The 24,189-nt window shown below is 39.7% G+C and overlaps 1 protein-coding gene across 1 annotated transcript in view; it reads right to left on the bottom strand.

Moving 5' to 3' along the window:
* MALRD1 (MAM and LDL receptor class A domain containing 1) overlaps positions 1–24,189 on the bottom strand; it is a 293,099-nt gene that overhangs the window by 126,480 nt on the left and 142,430 nt on the right. Inside the window, exons 19-23 of the mRNA XM_063453142.1 lie at positions 15,303–15,413; positions 7,390–7,603; positions 6,179–6,426; positions 3,957–4,236; positions 2,025–2,279 (exon numbers count right to left, since the gene is read on the bottom strand). Coding sequence (XP_063309212.1) covers positions 2,025–2,279; positions 3,957–4,236; positions 6,179–6,426; positions 7,390–7,603; positions 15,303–15,413 — 1,108 coding nt within the window. The remainder of the gene's footprint in view (positions 1–2,024; positions 2,280–3,956; positions 4,237–6,178; positions 6,427–7,389; positions 7,604–15,302; positions 15,414–24,189) is intronic.

Here is a 24,189-nt window from a genome sequence, read left to right as displayed (position 1 = left end):
TAAATTTCTAAATAAAATTAGATCCTAAAAAAATCTATTAATTGAATATTTATTTACAGTGTGTGTATAATGAATGCAGTGTGTGTATAATGAATGCAGTGTGTGCGTATGAGTGCAGTGTGTGCATATGAGTGCAGCGTGTGTATGAGTGCAGCGTGTGTATGAGTGCAGCGTGTGTATGAGTGCAGCGTGTGTATGTGTGCAGTGTGTGTGTATGAATGCAGTGTGTGTGTATGAATGCAGTGTGTGTATATGAGTGCAGTGTGTGTATGAGTGCAGTGTGTGTGTGTATGAGTGCAGTGTGTGTATGAATGCAGTGTGTGTATGAATGCAGTGTGTATATGAGTGCAGTGTGTGTATATGAGTGCAGTGTGTGTATGAATGCAGTGTGTGTGTATGAGTGCAGTGTGTGTTTGAATGCAGTGTGTGTATGATTGCAGTGTGTGTATGATTGCAGTGTGTGTATGATTGCAGTGTGTGTATGAATGCAGTGTGTGTGTATGAATGCAGTGTGTGTATATGAGTGCAGTGTGTATATGAATGCAGTGTGTGTGTGTATGAGTGCAGTGCGTGTATGAATGCAGTGTGTGTGTGTGTATGAGTGCAGTGTGTATGAATGCAGTGTGTGTGTATGAGTGCAGTGTGTGTATATGAGTGCAGTGTGTGTGTATGAATGCAGTGTGTGTGTATGAATGCAGTGTGTGTATGTGTATGTGTGCAGTGTGTGTATGTGTATGTGTGCAGTGCGTGTGTGTGTGTGTGTTGCAGAGCTTTGGTGGGGGGTGGGCAATGTTATTATTTTTTAAATTATTTTCATATTTTTTTTTATTATTATTTCTTCTTATTATTATTTATTTAATTTAATTATTTTTTAATTTTATTATTATTATTATTTTTTATTTTTTTTTCGTCCCCCCTCCCTGCTTAATATATGGCAGGGAGGGAGGCTCTCCTTCCCTGGTGGTCCAGTGGCATTGGCAGTTCAGTGGGGGGGAGGAGGGGGGCTGTCAGAGCTTTAACTTACCTGTCCTGCAGCTCCTGTCAGCTCTCTCCTCCTCCGTGCCATCCGTGCAGCTCCTCTGTCAGCTCCCAGTGTAAATCTCGCGAGAGCCGCGGCTCTCGCGAGATTTAGACTGGGAGCTGACCGAGGTGCTGAACGGACGGCGCGGAGGAGGAGGGAGCTGACAGGAGCTGCAGGACAGGTAAGTTACAGCTCTGACAGCCCCCACAGCCCCTGTCTGTATTATGGCAATGCAAATTGCCATAATACAGACTATTGACTCGAGTATAAGCCGAGTTGGGGTTTTTCAGCACAAAAAATGTGCTGAAAAACTCGGCTTATACTCGAGTATATACGGTAAGTAAAATTTAGCAAGATGGGTTTCAATGTACCATCATTTTCCATTTAGTGAACAGAAACTTACATATCTAGATATAGCAAACAACGATATTAAAAGTGCAGACATGAAATGAGCAGAGGTGTACAAGCAAATAAATGGCGGTATTTACTAATCAGTCAGTGGTAGAGAATCTAAATCCAGTTCGCAAATGTTACGCAATAATGGTAGAGGCTGAAATGGAGTATAGTTGCTAAGTATTTGTGATTTGGTCATTTGGTCCTAAATTGTTCAATGCGACTTTTAATTTATGCCACAATTTACTGTTCAGTGACCAGATTCCGTATGTCGAATTGGAAAATGTTTGATCATGAACTTGACTGTATGTCTACAAAATCCCTGCCCTTGTGCAAGTGTACCAGGAAGAAGTGATGCTGTTTTTAGGGCAAGGGCTGATAACACAAAATATTGACCTGATTTACATTTTTTGGGGTCATTAATTTTGCATTTTGTTAACTGGTAAAAAAAAAAGTGTTAATGTTTCTGTTTCTAAAAGTATTCATACATTGCAGCATTTTCCACACCTGCTCAAAAGTAGTTACTGGCATACAGTATGACACATCGTTCTGTTACTATGTAACAAGTGCGTTATATAGCTGCAAAGTATAATGAAAGTAAAAAATATACCTTCTTCACTTCCTATAGTGTGGTCCTTAGGAGGTCTAAAAGCTTGAGTAGAGTTCCCTAAAATCCAATTAAAGCTGTCATCTGGGGAGTTTTTCCATCCACACATTCCATCTTCAAATGTACAGGAAGTGCCACAATCATTTTCATCTGTAGCATCTCCACAGTCATCCGAAAAATCACATTGTTGTTCTTGTGTATAACATTTTTTAGTCCGGCAATGTAAAAAGTCCGGTGGGCAAAAACCTGTAAGAGGAAATAAAGAAAACCTTCATTCCTTTTTATGAATCATATGAGGTCGCAAAGAGTGTATTTTTTTTATCAATCATTGTATACTGTTTGGTGGAGAACTAAATACATTGGGGGGAGATTTAACTCACAGGGTAATTCACTCAAGTCTGAATGGTCATGTACCAAATGGGGAAAAACCATTCAGTGCCATATGGTCATCCAGAATACAAAATTCAAACGTTGTTCACACTATTTAACAATGTCCGGATTTTGCCAACCAGGCTCTGAATGAGCCTCAGTTGGGTCCAACTGCTGATATCCAAAACTGAATTGTAAACATTTAAAAAATCTTAATTATTACACCACTGGCATTGCTAGCAGTCAGCAAACAATTAGTTAGAAAACCCTCAGCACCGCAAGGGTTGATCAAGTGGTGGCTAGCTAAAATAATGGTCCTACCCTGGGCATTGGGTGGGGTCTTTAAATGAAATCATAGGTATTGGAATTGACACCCCTAACGGGTTAATGAGAGCTTACATATAAAAAAATTAGCATCAACCTAGGTGAAGGCTACTTATTAACATCAACATCATGTCCCCCATCCCTTACCCATAGGGAATGGGCGGGGACTATTTAATAATGTGAAGAACTAATGCCCCCCCCCCCCAAGCCGCCACCATAAGAGGCTGTTTAATAATTAATGGGGTGAATATGCTGTTGTACACCCCCCAATCAGGGACTTATGGCGGGGGTATTAAATGTGATACGGTGTGATGGACATGTCATTGTCCACCCCCCAATTGCCCCACTCCGTGACTAGGTCTTTCTAAGCCCCTAGCCACCACATCCAAATTACAAAAAAAGCATACTTAGCACCCTAATTCTAATAATAATAAAAGTGAGGGGAACTTCAAAAAATCTAATACCTGTGAAGAAATGCGATACGAAACAAAGTGAACAATAACTTGCGAACTTGCATCTTGCTGTAAGCATTTGGTCTCTATTAATTGTAAAATCAATGCTTTATGCATATTTGTACATATTCCAAAAACCTAAACATTGTATAGGACTTGGATACAACAAGCTCTGATTTTCAAACCGGTTTGGCTATATTCCTCAAAATTGGTCCATCCCGACATAATCCAGTGTTGATAACTAACCTGACTCTTTTCTATTTTCTTTGCGTGAGTGATCAATTATGAAAGTCCTTTCAAATATTTATAACTTTTGTGAGTTTTATTTAATTACTTTTATTTAATTTAGTCATTTTATCTACTTTTGTATAGTGTTTTAATTTTATTAATATTTCTGCACTTTATTGCCACAGAAAAGTATTCTATTTTCTGGCATTCTCCAACCACTTTTGGCAGAAGGCAGCAAGGGAAAATACTTGTAGAAATGTCACATACTATTTGCAGTCAGTGACACAAAATTGTGAATGTTCAAAAATCGGTTGAAATACACAACAAAGAAAGGTGATACTTTACTTTTAAACACTTAAGCAAACTGGATAATTCATGAACCCCCCACCCCCAGAGATGTTTTTCAGAACTCTTTGATAAACCTCAGTCATTATCCCTATGTCAGATATGCTGATGTGTCAAATGCTAAATCATTGTTAACGAACATTTTCACAATGAAAAAGATTGACTGCATGTGTGTTCTACCATCATCCCATGACAAATGTACCTTGTAAATGTGGCTTCTTGTGAGATTCAAGTTCCAGATTAGATGAAGGTAAACATTCATTAGAAAAGACAATGTCATCCAGGGCAATATCTCCTCTTTGATTTTTTCCAATTCTTGCTTCAAAGGTGACATAGAAATCTTCCCCAAGATCTTGGAGAGTCAGGTCTTTCCTTTGCCAGTAGTTTCCCTGTTCTCCCGTTAAGTTTAGAAGTGTCTGTTGTTGGTTACTAATTGTCACCTGTCTTACAGTTAGTGATCCAATACCTCCGCCATACATATGGAAATAAAATATTAGCTGGATAGAGCAATGGAAAATTGAAAAAAATTATTAATTTGAGTTAATATGCATATCAAAGCCAAGAAGAGCAATTAGATAAACTATTAGCGTATTTAATGTACGTCGATGATAAAAGACAAATGAGAAAGTTAATTATCCTGATTTGTGGGATAATTTAGAAGGATACCAATATTCCTTTTTTTACACTTTTTATCCTGTTAGTTTATTATTAGTCTTTATAACATACCTTTGATTCGTGTACAGGAAATAATTGGAGGTATATTCAGTGAGGTCAAGTGCAAGTCAGTGTTTATATTGCATGATACAACTATAGCCTCTAATGAAATACACTGAACAAAATTATAAACGCAACACTTTTGTTTTTGCCCCCATTTTTTATGAGCTGAACTCTAAGTTTTTTTTCTATGTACACAAAAGGCCTATTTCTCTCAAATGTTGTTCACAAATCTGTCTAAATCTGTGTTAGGGAGCACTTCTCCTTTGCCGAGATAATCCATCCACCTCACAGGTGTGGCATATCAAGATGCTGATTAAACAGCATGATCATTGCACAGGTGTGCTTTAGGTTGGCCACAATAAAAGGCCACTCTAAAATGTAACTGTAGTGTAACTGTCTGTGGAAAGTGTCTGTGTATGATGGTGACTGTGACAGTGTGAGCATGGGAGTGAGTGTGGGAGAGTGATTGTGTGTGGCATGAGTGCGATAGGGAGATTATATGGGTGAGTATGACAGGTTGATTGTGTGTGGGGAGAGTATGGGGATGTTTATCTGGGGGCACTCTTGCAATGTGTTGTGTGTTTGATGGGATGCTTTTGGTTTTGATGTTTGAGTTGTTCTTATGTCAAGGTTGTGTTTTGTGTGAGGGGTGACTATGTGTGTGTTTTCTGTTTGTGAGTGGATGACTGTGTATGAGGCTTACTGTGACAGAGTGAGTGTGACAGGTTGATTGCAACCGTCAAAGTGTGGGGGTGGGAGAGTAAAAGTGAAAAGTTGACAGTGTAAGGGGTAAGTGTGGATGTGAATGACAGGGTGATAATGGGGGCTGAGCATAGTACAGGCAGCTCTATACAGCTCTTCAGTTATTAATTAAGTGGCTTATTCTATAATGGAACAGGGAAAGTAAAGAACAGATTATACATTTCTGGTGAGATCTAGTTTCCTATAGGACGCCCCACTAGATTAACTGTGATGGTTTGTTTGTGGTTCGTAGCATGCCATTTAATATCTACATAATATAACCTTTCTGCATGGCTGCTTTCTGGGCTTAATTAATTATGCTTTAGATCATCATCATTTAATTAGTCGTGCAAAAAAAATGCTGACCATTATCCTGTCTGTCTGGATAGCATTAAGTAGATTTCTGAAACTAGACAATCACTGATGTTCACTGCTTCACTGAAGAGAGTTTTATGGTACAATATTGGGACTTGACCTAACTTAGAAGACAAGCAGAATGTAAGCATGGAAGTGATTTGCAGAGCTTGGCTAGCTGTAAATCTGTGATAGAAGCTCAGTGAGACAAACGACCACTCTGTTAACAAGTAAACACTTGTTGTCTAGGGTAGATGCTCATCATCAAGGTAATGCTTTTCATCTGAGGGAACTCCAAACGTGAACATGCATGATGCAAATGCACAGCCGATACTAATCTTAGGATATCACAATGTCACTTATTGACACTGAAGATCTTTCATTTGTGCGTGGGTGGGCGAGTCGACCATGCACAATGCAATTTTTCTGCCCACCCAGGGAAAGAACATCAATTGTTTGGATCAATGTCCTCCTTCAGGTAGGTGCGGAAAACACATGGGAGAAGAAGCAGGTAAATATGAAAAAATCATATTTACCTGCTTTAGTTAGCAAAGACTTTGAATGAAACAGTTGTCTCAAAAGGATGCATGCTCATTTAATCTTGCTTTGACTGTTTAAGATACTTACATTACAGTCTTTGCTCCATCTGCTTATCATTGGTCCTGAGAGCTTTGCAACTTCTCCTGGCAAATGTGGGTAAGTGCTCTCTATGAAAACATAATAGCCAAAAGGGTTCTGCATGGTATGATCAGTAGCTGGCCCAGTACCAAAGCTTGGCGTACTCCCAGCTCGAAGATTCCAATCAAAGTCATCGTTTTCATCTTGTTTCCAGTCACACATATCGTATTCAAAGTTACAGTGTGATAAAAATGATCCTGAAACATAACATGTTACACAACAAATGTGACATAACTGAGAAAAAAGGCAATTATATTTTATATTTATTTAGATGATAGCACTTTATGGTTATTTACTTCAGATACTTATTTTATGTGTATTTTTTACTTATTTTATATAGTATTTATTAACAGGCTTATTCAATAAACTCTGATTGTTTGCACATTTAAGGGGCCCCAAAAGCATTTTAGCTTGCTGAAAAGCTTTATGTGTGAAAAGTGTGTCCTCTTTTTTTCATTTAGCAAAAAGTACTAAATTCAATAGAAATTTGCACTTTTCTAAGTTAACCTTGCTACACTTCCCTGACTGTCAGACAACCAGACCTGTTACTTCCTGGTTTGGTTAGCTTAGTGGAGCTAAACTCACAAGGCAGCAATTGCTCAGAGCACCTGCCTTGCTTAGACTTATCATTGAGCTTCATTGGAAAGCCTGTGATTGGACAGCCACAGAAAGTCTGGGCGGTGTTAGAAGGGGAGGGCTTGCAAAGACTGTAGACAAGATAATTACAGGTTTTGCAAGATGTTTTTAGATATTACTCCAATGTAAAAAAAATTATAATCAGAAAACATACATGTCATTTGCGGCGTATCGACCAAACAGTGATTTGGATTTATTTAGCATTTGTCCGACGGAATGTCCCTTTAAATACGAATGGAAAAACTGGGTTATAAATAGCTGACCTGGAAAAATCCTCCAAATTAGCCATGGTCACAACTTGGCTCCTTCTACCTTAGTTTTACTACTTGGAATCAATTCATCAAAATGTGGAGCTTAGTGAATAACTCTATCCTTGTTTTAGGTATGCTAGAATAACATTTTCATCAGTCGTCTCAGTTACTTTGTGATTAATATAAAGATAAAGATAGGAATATGACAGACAAACAGACAGACGGACGGAAACATGTGTACATATATATCTTTCTCTTACCAGGTGAACTTACCACATATATAAGGATTCTCATCGGAGTTATCTGCGCAGTCATTTACAAAGTCACACAAGTTATTCTTAGGAATACAGTATTTATTTGAACACATAAATTCATTGGGTGTACAATCCTTGTTTGGAATCAGCATTGGTGCACAGTTTTCAAAGGAAATGTCATCCACAGTCACATCTCCTACATAGCTAACACCACGTAAGGCTTGAAGAACAATCTGCAAAAACAAAAGTGTATCGTGAATATCTATAACTGGTGATGAGTTGGAGTTGGATAATGTGTAACCCTGAGAAGAAAATCCTTAAAAACACAACAGGGATTCAACCACAAATGTATGAAAAATGTGTAACTGCACATCAATATGTCAAGTCTTTCAACTTTGTACAACATCTCCACCTCAATAGTTTTCCTCTATAGCCACCACAGTGGCTTTGGTTCCAGGAGTTCCCTGGCACCCTCACAAAGCAGTTTGTCAAACAGTTTAAGACAATTTAAAAATGTATGTGGGTCCCCTGGACAACATTGCTGCATGTCTCTCCTTAGGTAGGGACTGATACAGCTGAAGCTCTCAGTCAATGAGAATGACCCTTCTTTGCTCATTGGAACTAATGGGATTCTTTTGCAGGATAATCCGTAAGCAGCACAGCAGCAGGCACCCAATGGGGATCCAGGTAAGTTGTCAAACCATTCTTAAACAGCAAATTATTCTGGGACGGTGCCATACCCACCATAGTAGGATTTACTGCTCATGGTGCTTGAAGTGTTCCTTTTAAGTGTTCCAGGCACCATAACAACTTTAGCAAAATGAAGTTGTTATGGTGCAAGGAGATACTGAGTGCCAGTTTACATTCAGAAATTAAATCATGAAATAACTGTTTAACCCCAAAAGTGTTCAATCTGGCACTGACTTCTGTTTAAGTTCAAGGCTTCCATCGGGAACTGAAATGAAATTGAAGGAGCAGAGTTGAGGGGTGCTGGGTTGTAGACTTTGGGGTTAAACCATTCATAAACAGTTTAACCCCCTGAAGATAGACCAGGACCAGAAACCTACTCTCACCATAACAAGTTAATTGCGATTAAGTTGTTATGGTGCCCAGAGTTTTCTTAAACTGACATTCACAGCCTTTCTCTGTAAAAAAAAAAAAATACAATTTTATCTTGAATCTTAACCTTAACCTGAAGACTATATAGTAATTAAAAAACTCACCTGCAAGCATGGGACTTGTTTCCCCACATTATACCCACATTGGCATCTTTCCTGGATCGTAGCGTGAGGCTCAGGTACCGATCCTTTCTGACCATGTGTCACAATGCGTGTTTGCATACATTTTATGAATATACATTATGACTGAGAGACGTGCATGTTTGTGTTAGGGCACATTTCTTTCTTTATTGTGTTCCTTGGGACTAGTGCATTCTCCCTTGTCAGATTTGAAGTGCAGATTTCAATAGAAAGTCACACTTTTATAAACTAACCTGATTACGCTGCTCGGCTTTCAAGCACACAACCAGTCCAGTTGCTACAGCTCTGTAGAACTGAATTCAAGAGGCAGCAATTGCCTAGAGCACCTGCCTTGCAAAGACTTCTCATTGAGCTGCATTGGAAAGTCTGTTATTGGACAGCAACGGAAAGTCTGGGCGGAGTTAGAAGGGAAGGGCTTGCAAAGGCTACAAACAATAGAACTGTAGGTTTTGCAGAAAGCTGTATATATTTCAGCCGTGGAGTGTCCCTTTTAGTGAAGGATTGACCATTTATAGACACATTACAGTGGCATAGTAAACAGTCTTCACTATAATAAGACAATTATGATTAAGGCACTAACTGAGTTTTACTCCAACAGCTTTTCCAATGAAGCTCTAGCTTGTTTGCTCTGTTTCACAAGAAATAATTACGTGCGTATCTCTGTCTAATCATACACTGAAGGCAGGTCATCTCTCCACAAGAGATAAACCTCAGAGACCTCTTGTAGGTGAGCCAGTGAGCTACAGCTAGTTACCCCCTACACAACCTAACAGGATGCAAATATCAAGCAAGTATAGAATGTACAATGCCATGAACAAAGGTTACGGCTTGCTCTATGCCACCATGACCACTTGGAAGCATATCAAATGAGTTTTAGTTCATTTTTACCAAAGGACCTGCCAACACTTTCATGTTCGCTAATGAACATATTAGGAATTCTAAATTAAACCTGGCAGCCTTTTGAAGTTTCTGAGATTGAAAGGCACGGCAGATGCAATGTAATCTTAATCCTATACAGAAAAGATTTTAACAATAATTACAGTAAATGAAGAGTGAATAATTTAGCTGACGACTTATATAATGAATAACAGTTTATTTAAAAAAAGATTAGCTCGCAACATCAATTCTTTCCTGCTGAGCTTCGCTGCTAATAACAAATAATGCACATGTGAAATCAACTGTTTCATTGCGGCCGGAAAATGGAAATTTAAAGGAACACTCAAAGCACCATAACAACTAAAGCACGCTGTAGTAGTAATGGTGCAATGAGTGCCCCAGAATCCCCCCCCCCCGCACCACCACCACCACCACCACCTTAATGTAAGCAGTCAAACCATGTAATTAATGTTATAACGATCTACTTATTTCCTATTCATGGTATATATATATATATATATATATATATATATAGATAGATATATATTATCCCTCTTTACTTGTTACCCATGCATTATATACCATTTATAATTGTCCACTTAATGCCTAATATATGTTGCAAATATTAGACTTATCCACATATTACCTATACATGTTAGAAATATTATAATTATCCACTTATTAATTATTACTTATTCCATATATTATACATGTTAGAAATTTTATATCTATCCACTTATCACCTATCCATGTTATAAATATTCACTTATTATCTTTCCATATTTTAAAAATCATACTTATCCACTTATTACCTATCCTTAGTATAAATATTATCACTATCCACCTATTACCTATACATGTTGTAAATATTATAATTATCCTCGTATTATTTCTGTTATAAATATAATACTTATCCACTTCGTGCGTATCTATGTTATAATTACACTTATCCACTTATTACCTACTCATGTTGTAAATATCATACTTATCCATTTATTAGCTTATCTTATTACAAATATCATACCTATCCACTTATTGCCTATCCATGTTATAAAATCATACCTATCGACTTATTGCATACTCACATTTTTAGAAAACATACCTATCTACTTATTACATACTTATGTTATAAATATTATCACTATCTACCTATTACCTAGCCATGTTATAAAAATAATACCTATCTACTTATTACAAATTTTTGTAATTCTATTTTTCTTTCTTTTTTTTGTATTTATTTATTTTTTGGCAACAGAATGCTTCATTACCTAGACATTATCAGAAAAAACAACAACATTATCCTCTCTGCATTTGATAGACTGTTTTGCAAAATGTACAGGAATATAAAATGTTAGGCTAGATTCTCTAACAGAAATACATATTGTACTAATTATTCGGCAGGGAGAACGTTGCTGAACATATGGTAAGTCCAATTAATGGATATGCTGCTGACATTGTGTATGGAATTATATTTCATTTTTAATTCTGTAAATACGACATTCTGTTATACTCTGTGTGGTATATCATGAGGCTTAGAAAACGGGAGGCACAGCATTGTGTGGTTGCGAAGGTTATTGAAGGTGTTTTATTGAACAAAATAATTTGCTAGAGAGTGCCAGAGAGATTGGTGGTTTCTATGCAGTGATTTTGAGAGAAAAGTACTGATATAACCTGCTATACCAGGGAATTAAAATGATTCACTCGTATGCTTGCTGTATTTCTTAAATACCCCACAAATAATTGTAATTTCTATTAAAAAAAAAAAATGTGGCAGATTGTTCTTATTTCCGATTACTGTACGTCAAATTTGAAAATGTAAGAGTTTGTGAAAATTCAATGGGGTAAATTCTTTGATTGAAAATATTTGCATGAGATGCTACTTAGGAGGTTCATACAAAAATACCATCAGTATAATAGTGAGTGTACATATGTGTGTGTTTGTGTCTGTGCGTTTGTGCGTGTGTGCGTGCATGTGTGTTTATTCATATGCACCTGTCAGTTCAAAAATAATTTCATTTTGTACACATGGAGATACATAAATATGAATGTCTACTTGCATTGCAAAAAAAGGGGAAAACAAATTAACATAAAATATATGCAGCCTGGGCTCACATTCCTCAACCTTTAGTAAAAATTTAGCCCTGGGTAGTTCCATCGAGACGTGTGTTCCCACCTTGTGTGTGCCCTCTCCCATGGGACATTTACTTTCTTGTTTAACCCAATCTCTTTTTTTATCTACAATTTTCCTTCCCCTGTTACCCCCCAACGAGCTTGTAATCATACTACTGATATTTAACTGTTACTTTTATTTAATTCTTATCACGATACTATGCTCTATATACTTCTACCTTTAAGATGTAACAATTCTATCTTATGTACCAACTGTGTCGCAGTTAATGCAGTTTCTTTTTCTCTGTTCTTGCAATCTTAAGATGTCACGCACTTGTTTGACTCAAATTAAGTAAACTTTATAGCTATATAAATTATTTATATCTGTTACAATTCCTGTACTCAAGTTAGCCTGAAAATTACAGCCAAATAGTAAGCCATAACGAGCAGAAACTATTTTCACTAAATTCATGGTCACGTTGTCTTCATATTTGGTCACATTGCATTCATAGTTCTCTTTTAGTGATGTCACGAACATAAAATTTTCGGTTCGCGAACGGCGAACGCGAACTTCCGCAAATGTTCGCGAACGGGCGAACCCGGTGAACCGCCATAGACTTCAATAGGCAGGCGAATTTTAAAACCCACAAAAAACCCTAAAGGCCCCCTGAACGGTGGGTGGGGGTCCTAAAAAAACAATAAAGGGGGGACCTACTGTCCCCCCCAGGCCCCCACCCCTGAGCGGTGGGTGGGGGCCCTAGATAATAATGGTGGGGGGGCCTACCGTCCTCCCCCCCGGCCCCCACCCCTGAGCGGTGGGTGGGGGCCCTAAAAAAACAATAAGGGGGGACCTACTGTCCCCCCCTGCCCCCACCCCTGAGCATTGGGTGGGGACCCTAGATAATAATGGTGGGGGGGTGACCTACCGTCCTCCCCCCCGGCCCCCACCCCTGAGCGGCAGGTCGGGGCCCTAAATGAAAATTCCCCCCCAATCAAGGTGACTAGGGTGCCAAGCCCCTAGACACCCCCCCCCCACCCAAATACAACCTATCCCCTACCTACCCCCCTCACCCTAAAAATAGTGAGGGGGGAATAAAATAACTAACCTGTAAAAAAAAAATAACTTACCATTTGACGTCTTCTTTTTTCTAAAATCTTAATTTTTCAGCCCCAAAAAAGGCCAAATAAAAAGCCATCATACCCGACGAACTTAAAATAAAATAAAAAACCCGAGCGCAAAAAAATAATCCATCTTCACCCATGGAGGGCTCCACGCAGACTGAGCTACGCAGGGCGGGGGAAGGCTTATAAAGCCTTGCCCCGCCCTGCAATTAGGCTAAGAACACTCTGATTGGTGGGTTTAAGCCAATCAGAGTGCTCGTTGTCATTTTACACAGCGTGGGAAAGTTCTTTGGAATTTTCCCACGCTGTGTAAAATGACAAAGAGCACTCTGATTGGTGGGCTTGAAATCCATCCAATCACAGTGCTCTGTGTAATTTTACACAGCGTGGGAAAGTTCTGTGGAATTTTCCCACGCTGTGTAAAATTACAAAGAGCACTCTGATTGGCTTAAACCAGCCATTGTATAACAATTGTATAACAATGTTTGGCATTTAGTGAATATTCCCCTGTATAACAATGTTTGGTATTTAGTGAATATTCCCCTATATAACAATGTTTGGTATTTAGTGAATATTCCCCTGTATAACAATGTTTGGCATTTAGTTTGGCATTTAGTGAATATTCCTCTATATAACAATGTTTAGTATTTAGTGAATATTCCCCTGTATAACATTGTTTGGCATTTAGTGAATATTCCCTTATATAACAATGTTTGGTATTTAGTGAATATTCCCCTATATAACAATCTTTGGTATTTAGTGAATATTCCCCTATATAGCAATGTTTGGTATTTAATGAATATTCCCCTGTGTAACAATGTTTGGCATTTAGTGAATATTCCCCTATATAACAATGTTTAGTATTTAGTGAATATTCCACTGTATAACAATGTTTGGTACTTAGTGAATATTCCCCTGTACTCAATCCACCAATCCGAGTGTTATGAGTCAAATTACACAGCGTGGAAAAATTCCACAGAACTTTCCCATGCTGTGTAAAATGACACTGAGCACTCTGATTGGTGGATTTCAAACCAACCAATCAGAGTGCTGTAACAGGTAAATGTAGAGACTTACCTGTCAGTCTCTTCATTTACCTGTCAGAGCATTCTGATTGGATGGCTTAAACCCACCAATCAGAGTGCTCTGAGCCTAATTGAAGGGCGGGGCAAGGCTTTATAAGCCTTCCCCCACCCTGCAGAGCTCAGTCTGCACGGAGCCCTTGCCGGGTGAAGATGGATTTTTTTTTCTTTCTTATTGCGTCGGTTATTATGGATATTTATTTGGCCTTTTGGGGGCTGAAAAAAAGAAAACATTGAATGGTAAGTTATTTTTTTTTACAGTTTCCTAGTTAAATGTTCCCCCCTCATTATTTTTAGGGTGAGGGGGGTAGGTAGGGGGATCATTTTTTTGGGGGGGGAGGGGGTGACTAGGGGTTTGGGGACCCCTAGTCACCTGGGAGGGACATTTTTTTAGGGCCCCCACCCGCCGCTCAGGTGTGGGGGCTGGGGGGAGGACAATAGGTTCCCCCCCTATTGGTATTTAGGGCCCCCACCCTCCGCTCAGGGGTGGGCGCCGGGGGGAGGCCAATAGGTCCCCCCTATTGGTATTTAGAGCCCCCACCCGCCGCTCAGGGGTGGGGGCCAGGGGGGGAGGACAATAGGTCCCCCCCTATTGGTATTTAGGGCCCCCACCCGCCGCTCAGGTGTGGGGGCCGGGGGGGAGGAAATTGGCCCCCCCTATTGGTATTTAGGGCCCCCACCCGCTGCTCAGGGGTGGGGGCCGGGAGGAGGACAATAGGTCCCCCCCTATTGGTATTTAGGGCCCCCACCCGCCGCTCAGGGGTGGTTGCCGCGGGGAGGACAATAGGTCCCCCCCCCAATTTGTATTTAGGGCCCCCACCCGCCGCTCAGGGGTGGGGGCAAGGGGGAAGGACATTAGGTCCCCCCCAATTTGTGTTTAGGGCCTGCACCCACCGCTCAGGGGTGGGGGCCAGGGGGGAGGACAATAGGTCCTCCCCACTTTTTTACTTTAGGGCCCCCACCCGCTCAGGGAGGGGGGACCCTTTTTTTTTTTAAATAGTAATAGGGGGCGAAAGCGAACGCGCGATGTTTGCCCGGAACTATTCGCCAGCGAACCGTTCGGGACATCACTATTCTCTTTCTCTTAACCTCAAGAAGATTAATATATCACTAACAAGCTATTCACTAAACTAGACATTGACCAGGGAATTTGCAAAACATAAGGCCAAAAAGATCCAGCTGGAAAACATCTGAGCTGGAAAGGATTTCAAATGTGGTTCTTCTGACCTAAAAAGTTATATACCTTATGATTCTAAGTTGAATTAATAACCCTGTAATAATTACATACAGTAATAATATACGCAGCAACGGAATAGCGTGAATGCACATGATATAACTGAAGTTAATCTGTAGGGCTTAATATATTAAATCAATAATATTAAACAATACAATAGTTTTTATAATTTTCATTTAAAAAAAAAAATATTATTTGTTTTTCACAAAAGGGAAAAAACCACAAAATAACATAGAAAGTAAGTACAAACCTGAAAGTTAGACAAAGTTCCCAAAAACACTTCCGCTCTCTTCCATTGAGCACCTTGTATACCATGTTGAGACCAAAGCTCATATGTTAAATTACCAAATTTTATTAGTACCTGTGAATGAGAACAAAAAGGTAATAGTTTGCAGTATTTGTGGTGCGCATTTATGATCACCAGCAAACAGATGATTAAATCATTTCTTAAACAGATGTGTTTGGGGGTTTATAATCATTCAGAAAGCCCCAAGCCTAATATATACAGAATGTCTGAAATCATGCTAAGCTTAGCACACTGAATAAAATACTCTAAATACTGTACATCACATTTCAGTACACAGGCTACAATACACACTATAAAATGAATTTAAAATATATTATATAAACTTTCAGCAATCTATTAATGCTAAAAAAGCAACAGGCATTTCCACGATCAAGCAGTGTGGAAACAATATCCCTCTATTTTCTTGATGTTTTTTATAGAAGTGTCAAATGTGTTATTGTGACTCAGGGTGGGGTCAAGGGTCGAATGCAGACATGCTTATTTACCAAAGAGAGAATTGTTTGGAATATCAAGTAAATTTCACACTTTGCATTCCCCAAAACTGGAAAAAATGATCTAAGTAAGTTCAACATCCAGTACAGCTACTTTGACCTTAAATTTGAAATTTACTAAGAATTCACTTTAAATACCTGACAATTCTCACTTTAGTAAATAATTCTGCCAGTGTCTTGGTAAGTATAATTACAAAAAACATTAATCAGTTATTGGTTATGTGTCATTTTAAATAGGTTATTTATATTGAGCTCAAACCTCACAACTTCCTCCAGTCTTTGCATTCTTCACAGTGCCACATATGTGGTAGGCACTTCTATGTTTACTAATCCCTTGACCTAATACTCTGATGGTGGTTTGAGCGGTATCCTGCATGTTGGAGTTATCATACATGGAAGACATAGCAATAACAAAGAAATCCCAGGTTTGAATGCAGGCGTCATTAATGCGGAGTAGATCATCAGCCCAATCTTGAGTGGAGCCAGAAAGGAGTGATATAACAGTAAGTACTTTGATAGCATGAGAATGGTAGGTGGGGGTTTTAGGTCAAACATCAGTTCACAGGATGTAATGAAGGAATAGTATTTAGACCTAAAAACTGAGGATTGGGGGCCATGGCATAGTGCTCAGGGAGAGGAAGTAGATGTGCTGCTAGAGATGATTATGGTACCCCAGATATAGGGGCAGCAGTTGGTAATTGCAGTTCTTCTACGGCTTGTGTTAGAGTGGACAGTTGCCATGTCAGTGCAATAAGCATCTCCGCTAATTCAGTAAGCTCCATAAATGTTGCTCACTTGTTCGATAAGGTTTTATAAGGTTATAGTAGATAGAGACCAGAATACAGCAGATAGCTAGAGAAAGACACCAAACACAGTATGAATAGGGAATGAGCAGAAACATAGTTGGGCTAGCCAAATATCAGGACAGACAGCACAGGTTCAAATGATGAGACGAGCAGAGGACAGGATAAACACACTGAAGTGATCAACCCCAGTAGCCAAAGTACAACTGAGTGCAAAGGGCTAGGAGACAGGCAGTTATATATATGAGAAAGGATGTCCCCCTCCATGTCATCCCTGGGCTCCTGACACACCTTCCTACTTGCACCCCTCCATCCCTATAAGAGATTGCTCACGGGTGCCTAGGTAGGCTGAATCCTTCAGAGAGCCGGTCTACACACCACATGAAGATCGTGGCTTTGCCATTGAAGCAGGGAAGTAGATTAGCTTCCAATTCACAGGTTCGAATCAGTTGGGCAAAATCCCTTTCGGAGGCACATATCGGTTGCATCTCCACAAATGAAGAGTGAGACATAGCATGGGAGTTTGTGGTAAGCAAGGGGAGGCATGGGGACTTGACAGATAATCTTTAAAATGGCTGAGTGAATAAAGTTGCCTGAATAAAATGAGAAATCCGTATGTTCAAAAGGCATTCCAAGATGTTATTGCAGTCTGCATTTATGTTTTCACAATTGAACAGAACACTCATTGTCTCATCTTCCCCACTGGATGATGTTGGGCAGGATTTTATACATTGATCTCTGAAGGTTTCTCTAAAGTGTTGGTTGTGGACTGTATGAGAATATATACAGAAGCTTACAGTACAGTCCCAATGCAATGCAAGTGGGTCTTGCCAGGTTTCTCAATGAAACATCTACATCTTAGCAGGTTAAGAATCAAACTTGCTTTAAGGTGAATGTTGTTAAATGTTCCAAAACGAAGCCAAATACATGTATAGACATTATTGTCAATGAAAGTTCTGTTCTAGCCATCTACATTAGGATTGATCAACTTCAATAAATCCTGGATTATCCATCCAATGAAAAATAAATAATATAAACAATCAAAAACACTATAGATTGTTTGGGTTTCAATTACAAAATGTGTCAGGTTTCCAATGCTAGTCTTCCTGCATATAGTAATAATGCAATTAAGCACATATATGAAATGAATGAATGCATCAGTTAATTTCTTGCCCTAAGGATGGAGTGAAAATACATACTATTGCTATCCCACCAACTATTTTTAGAGAAAAAAAACAAAGAAGAAAGCAAAATGATAATGTTCTATGAAATGGTTCATTTAACATAGGGATTTTTCACAAATCATTTATGTACAAAATTAGTGCATTCCCATTAATCTTTTCTTCCAAATGCAGATAAAAATCTGTAAAATAATACTAAAATCAGCCTTAAAGTGCACAAGTAAAAATATTTATTCAAATGAATTTTGTGAGATTGTCAAATTCTTTACATAGATATTTTGTTATCTTGAGAAAAATGTATGTGCTTATTATTATTATTATTATTATCATCATAATCATCATCACCGTTTGTAGTTCTAGCTTTTGATTTGTATATACTTAAAAAAAGTATATATAGTAGTAAAAATGTTTAATGTTAGGTCATCCTGGTAGAGCTTTAGGTCACTTTGTGAGGTCTGTGATAAATTGGTAAGTATAATGGAACGCCTGGCACCCCGACTGTGTACCTTCTGCTGACGGATGCTCCTAATGCTTCCCGAGGACTCCAAGCACTCCACCAGATACCATAACCACTGCAGACCCCACGAACCGCCGCAGCTTGGTTGGGGTCTCGCCGTCTCCTACCCACCCTGGACCCAAGACAAGGTTCCAGCTCCCAGTGGGTAGACCTCTCTTAAATCCAGAGAGCAGGAACAGGAACAAGTTCTTACCAGAGCTTAGTGATTAAACCCTGGGGGTATAGTGATTATAGCAATCCCTAGAGTGTAGTTCTCCAATCCCCCAAACATGAGCCAAAACTTCATGAAGGTGCAAGATGACCTGTTTAATGAGCATAAAGGCATTTCTTTTATACACATTTTAAGGCCAGAGGCACACCCCATGGACCTGATGGTAAATTGGGACAAAAGGGACACAAACCAATAGGAACAACAATTAACACAGTAACACTCCCACATACACAGTAAAATCTCTCCCCCCTATCCTGGAGATAATTGGCTTAAGTGGCTGTAGTAAACTTAATTATCTCCAGGTACAGAAAATATTCCTAAGTTAAAACTGTAACAAAAACACATTAAAATACATAACTTATGTTTCACAAAACTGAACCCCCACATGGGACATATTCCCAGATAGCTTGGATCTGAGCACCCAATATATCTGAACAGCGCTCACATCCCACGAACATCAAATCGCCATGGAGTTCAAGTGTCTATGGAGGTCTATTTTTACCAACCGCAGTGCGACCAGTCTATTTCCCATGTTAAAGTCAGTTCAAATAGATGAACGGCAACGTTCGTGCAAATGTCAATGTTAAAGTGGCGTTTGAATTGTCGAACACCGTTCGACTCCCGTCGAAGCATCAAAGTTCAGAGAAGGTAAAGTTCAGCGGTGTTCGTGCCATCGCGTGTCCGATTTGAGTTCCATGAACTCGACGACCAAACACCGCTGAACGTGTTCGACTAATCAAGATGTCCACCGCTACGGGTTCGACTATACAAACAGCGACCACCCAGCCGTTCGTCAATTAGCTGAGGTTAACCGCAGCTCCTGGGAGGTAAATGAGGGACACACTCCACTTGTGTGTGGTCTGGCTGTTCGGTAGTTTGTTCGTATAAATGAACACTATAGGCACAATCCATTTGGCGTTCCCATAGACTGAACTGGGGTAAAAAGACACAAACGGGGGCGGAGCCAACAGCCGAGCTGAGCGGTCGCATGGCGGACGAGCTCCGGGCCAAAAATCCTGCAATAAGCCTGAAGCCTGCCAAGACCCATAGCAATTGGCCCCAAAAGCTAGTGCACTGACCCTGGCGACGGGGGGACCACAAACACAGCAAAACGCCAGCAAGCTCTACGCCGGTACTGACCGCCACGACCTGGGGATAGATCTGCGGCCTGCACGAGGCCTATCTGAACGACATGGGGGAGACGGCCGCTCCCTCTGCCGATTGCAGCACCAAGGACCGGAGGTCTCCCCAGTACACTCTATCCCCCCCCCCTGCCGGTGAGGGATATCCCGGCATAGAGTGTGACACAGGAGGGAAGCCCCAACAGAGGCCTACCTGCCGCGAAAAACGAGGACAACCCAACATGGCGGATGAAGCATGGGACCCTGCACCTCTGCCCCCTCTGGCGGAGCGGCTAGACCGCCTGTTTGACGCCTTCTGGGCCAGGCTAGCCGTGCTTGATACCCCCAGCACTCACGGGTCAGCCGACCAAGCTACTCCAAACCGGGGCCGCCCAAATGACCGAAGACGGCAACAGAAGCGACCTTTACGGGTCTCCGGAGCGGAGGGGCGGCGGATAAAACGCAAGCAGCGGGTGAAACGGATGACCGCCTGCAACCCCGCAGCCCAACACACTACTCCTCCCAGGCCCCTGCACAGGCACCCTTCTCCATACTCTGCCCCACAACGAGCACAGCCGAGACCACATCTGCCCACAAGGAGCCAGGGGACAAGCTTGAAACCCACGAGGCCGACGCCTGTGCCCATATGCCGGACCAGGGGCCCGACGCACCAATTTACACCTCGGCAGGGCACCCAGCGGAATCACCTCCCGAGCAAAATGCCCATGTCTCACAGCCTCACATCTCTGCAGTCATCCTGCCTCCTCAGTGCCGGATGGAATCGCTGGGATATGGAGGCAAAGCTGGCTGTGCCGCGGCGAATCCTGAAGTCGGGAGTGGGTTGAATGCCTATCAGAGACTGCCCGAGGTTACCCCGCAACCATATGCTGACACTTGAACTTTATTTTATGTTATATGCCTTCTGTTTTAAGTTTCTAACATCACACTGTCCACACTCCAACGCTATCTGACACCCCACTCTTGTCTTATCCACACACCTCGCACGTCAGACACACTCTATTAGTCTCTCACTCATTCTACTTTAACCCACTGTTACTGCACGCTGTAAGTTTGCAGGCCCAACACCTCTAACAAACCACTTCTAAGCAACTACCTGAAGGTTCCTGCTGCCCCTCTGGGACCAGTCACTTGTTAATACGCGACACGCATGGCCTTGCTGCCTTTCATGGCCCTGGACACACTCACTGTCCTATAGGTCTGATTTAAAAAGCCTGATTTAAAAGTCTGATTTATAAACCTGTTTTCTAAGCCTGATATATAAGCCTGTTTTCTAAGCCTGATTTATATGCCTGTCTTCTAAGCCTGTTTTATACGCCTGTTTTTCATGCATGTTTTATAACAAAAAAAAGTGCATTGTCTATTGACCCCCTACTGTAACTGATATATTGAAACCTGCATATGGAATGCCGTTGGGGTACCATATGTATGCCTGTGACTAATATACGCACTACAAAAATAAAGAATTTAAAAAAAAAAAAAAGACACAAACAAAAGCCCTTTCTTCAGTCTGTATCCCAGTCTAATACATGGGCCATAGTCCTGGGGCAAGAGGCGGGCAACCAAGCCCTTCCAAAAACTCGTGGCAAACTCACAGGAAAAGGGGAGTTTGTCACAGTAAGATATAGCTTTTGAATATCATCTACTTTTGATCTATGACACAAGAGAATAGGAAAAATCGTAGACTTAAAGAAATAAAAAAGCAATGTCTTACATGATAAAAATGAAACCATTGCTTATGGCATGCAGCTGGCAGATATGCATGTTAAAAAGCCAAATAACATATTTTTTGGTATAGTTTGACACTATGCTGAGTGCTCCTTCTAACCACTAAAATAAATATAAGGTTGTGTGTGTATTTGCATGGCATGTAATGTAAAGTAAATTGATCTAAATCATTCTAAATAAACTCTACGGACAATTCTAAAAAATAATAAACAATAAAAAAAGCTATTTCATCAATATTGAATACAATGTACAAGTACTAAAAAACTGACAAATACAACAAACAATGATATTAAATACCTAAGGGATGTTTTGATCATAATGCTTGCTTACAATGGTGCTGTAACCCTCAAGTGCCTCCAGCCTCACATCAAGAGGTGGAATAATTCTCCAGCTTATATCTTACATTCTAAAATCTATCATAAAATTAACATCCCTGAGCCGAATAATGTAATTTAAAGACGTGTAGTAACATCAAACAATGTTAACTATGTATGTTGTGTCTCTCTGTTTTGAAATAATCTGTTAATATACATTGCTCACTCATTTTACTTCCCAACTGAATGCACAAATGTACATTGATAACGTCTTGTCATGCAAAGTAACTCTATGTACTATTGTTTTCTATGAAAAATTTGAAGAAAAACAAAATAAAAAATAAATAAAAAAGCTATATCATAACGTAACCATGAATTCAGCGGCTCAGAAAATCTACATACACGGTTCAAGTGATGATTCCTTCAGATTGCATATAATATTCTTCTTTGATTTATTGTAAGGTCTATTGTCCTAATTAGTGTCATTAATCACTATTACTGGTGTCATTGGGTTTGATACGGTGTAGAATTTTGGAAACTAATCTGACATCCTCCAGTAGAAGCAGTGATGGTATAAACAGCTTGAAGTGTTTCAAATTTCATACTAATTAATCTTTTTTTTGTGCCCACATCTGGTTAAAATGATCAGCCATTGCCAAAGTTTGAAGTTTTGATTTAAATAACTTCTCAAAGTCAAGAATTGGTAATAAAGAGAACAAACAAAGAGTACTTTAAAAGTCATGGGCCAGAACAATGGGGATTGGCACGAGTTCTTGTTTTGGAATCATTCAAATATTTGAATCATCATTCTGTATGTTAGGAATCTGGTGGGAAACAAACCTCCCAAAAACTTTAGTTAGTGACATATGGGTTGTTTGCACATTTCCGATAAAGTAGAATATTTTTCTTCCTTTGTTGGACTTTTGCAAGAGTTTAAAAAACATGTGGTCAATGTGCGTCTTTTTATCAGTTCACGTAACTACATAGTAATCCAACTAAAATATTCAAGTCCATTCCTGTTGTAACACTTGCTGCACACATCCCCAAATACGCCAATACCAATTTAGAGTAAAGGCATAACACTTTTCCTATTATGATATTTCTGGGCTGTTAGGTCACAAAAGGCATTGGCTTACACATTTGCTCAAACAGCACTCAGAGTCAGTAAGGTACATCCATAAAATTGTATTTTAGTAGAGGGGTGCGTAAGATGATTTGCAAAATCAAGAAACGTAAAACAGAAAAGCCTGTTAGTTACTTGGATACATGAGACCTGTTCCAGATGTTGCAATACACAACTAGGCCTCATGTGACACCACAGGTCAATGAATCGAATGAGATATATGGTGAATCCTTCGTAGATGCCTAAGAGGAGGTCCCTGTTGGTCTCCATACCACAGTCTACAACACAGTTGCTGGTAACAGAAGACTTCCTAAAACCCTTCTTGTTGTTCTTTGAAGGAATATAGAGGCAGATATTGTTCAGCAAACATGTGTATTTGTCTTTACAAATATTGATTTGTTTGATAACAATAGATGATTTTTTTTTTTAGTTTTTCATGATTCAGAGTTAGAATTCCAAGCTATCTTCCACATTCTCTAAATGAGTCGATACATTTAAAAAGTGAATCGAGAGTTTTTTTTTTTTAAATGAATCCATTCATTATTGAGCAAATTGATTAATTTAAAGACAAATACCACAAATTAACATGTCTATTCTTTAGTCCTGAAAAAAGATTGCAGTAGTTTCAGGTAGAATACAAGCCGTGGAGTCAACCACTGGTGTCCACCATGAACTCGTCATTGTTCTGGAACAGTCTGTTTTAAAAATCCAACAAGTCCAGAGGAAAACAGAAATTGAGGTGGACTTCATGGACAACAGAAGGAGATGGAGGAACATAAAGGTAAGGGAATATAGACAAACATAAAGGGGTCTATCAGATGAATGTGGAAAGGTAAAGAATTATTATTTTTTTTTTAAGTGCAAGAATGAGTGTGTGTGTATGTCTCAGTGTTTGAGTGTGATAATCTAGTGATTATCTCATGTAATAAAAAAGATACAACAGTAGAACCGGGTGTTACAGGAAAATTCCATCTTGGCCCCTTGGCTTATGAAGACTAAAAAACCCTTAATGCTTTTCTCAAGCCATTGACTAAAGAGTCTTTTACAGCTGAAATGTTGTCACGTTTCCAAATAAATATGTCTACTTGGACCACACGTATGCCACATCCTTTTGTATTTCCTTTGCTTATACTATGGGCTTGCCCGGATTCTGAAATTTATAAAAAAAAGGCTCACTCTTGTCTCTCAAGTTTAATATTTTTTCAGAACCATTAATGGCATTAATTTTTCATAACATGGTTCGCTGTTCACTGAAAGCACGCAGCTGCTCTTATTCAACCTCTTAATGTATTAACTTGCAGTATTTTCATGTACGCGCAATTA

Source organism: Pelobates fuscus, chromosome 4, assembly GCF_036172605.1.
Source record: "Pelobates fuscus isolate aPelFus1 chromosome 4, aPelFus1.pri, whole genome shotgun sequence".
Taxonomy (NCBI): Eukaryota; Metazoa; Chordata; class Amphibia; order Anura; family Pelobatidae; genus Pelobates; species Pelobates fuscus.
Note: the sequence above shows the minus strand (reverse complement) of the source record. Positions and strands in the feature narration are given on the sequence as shown.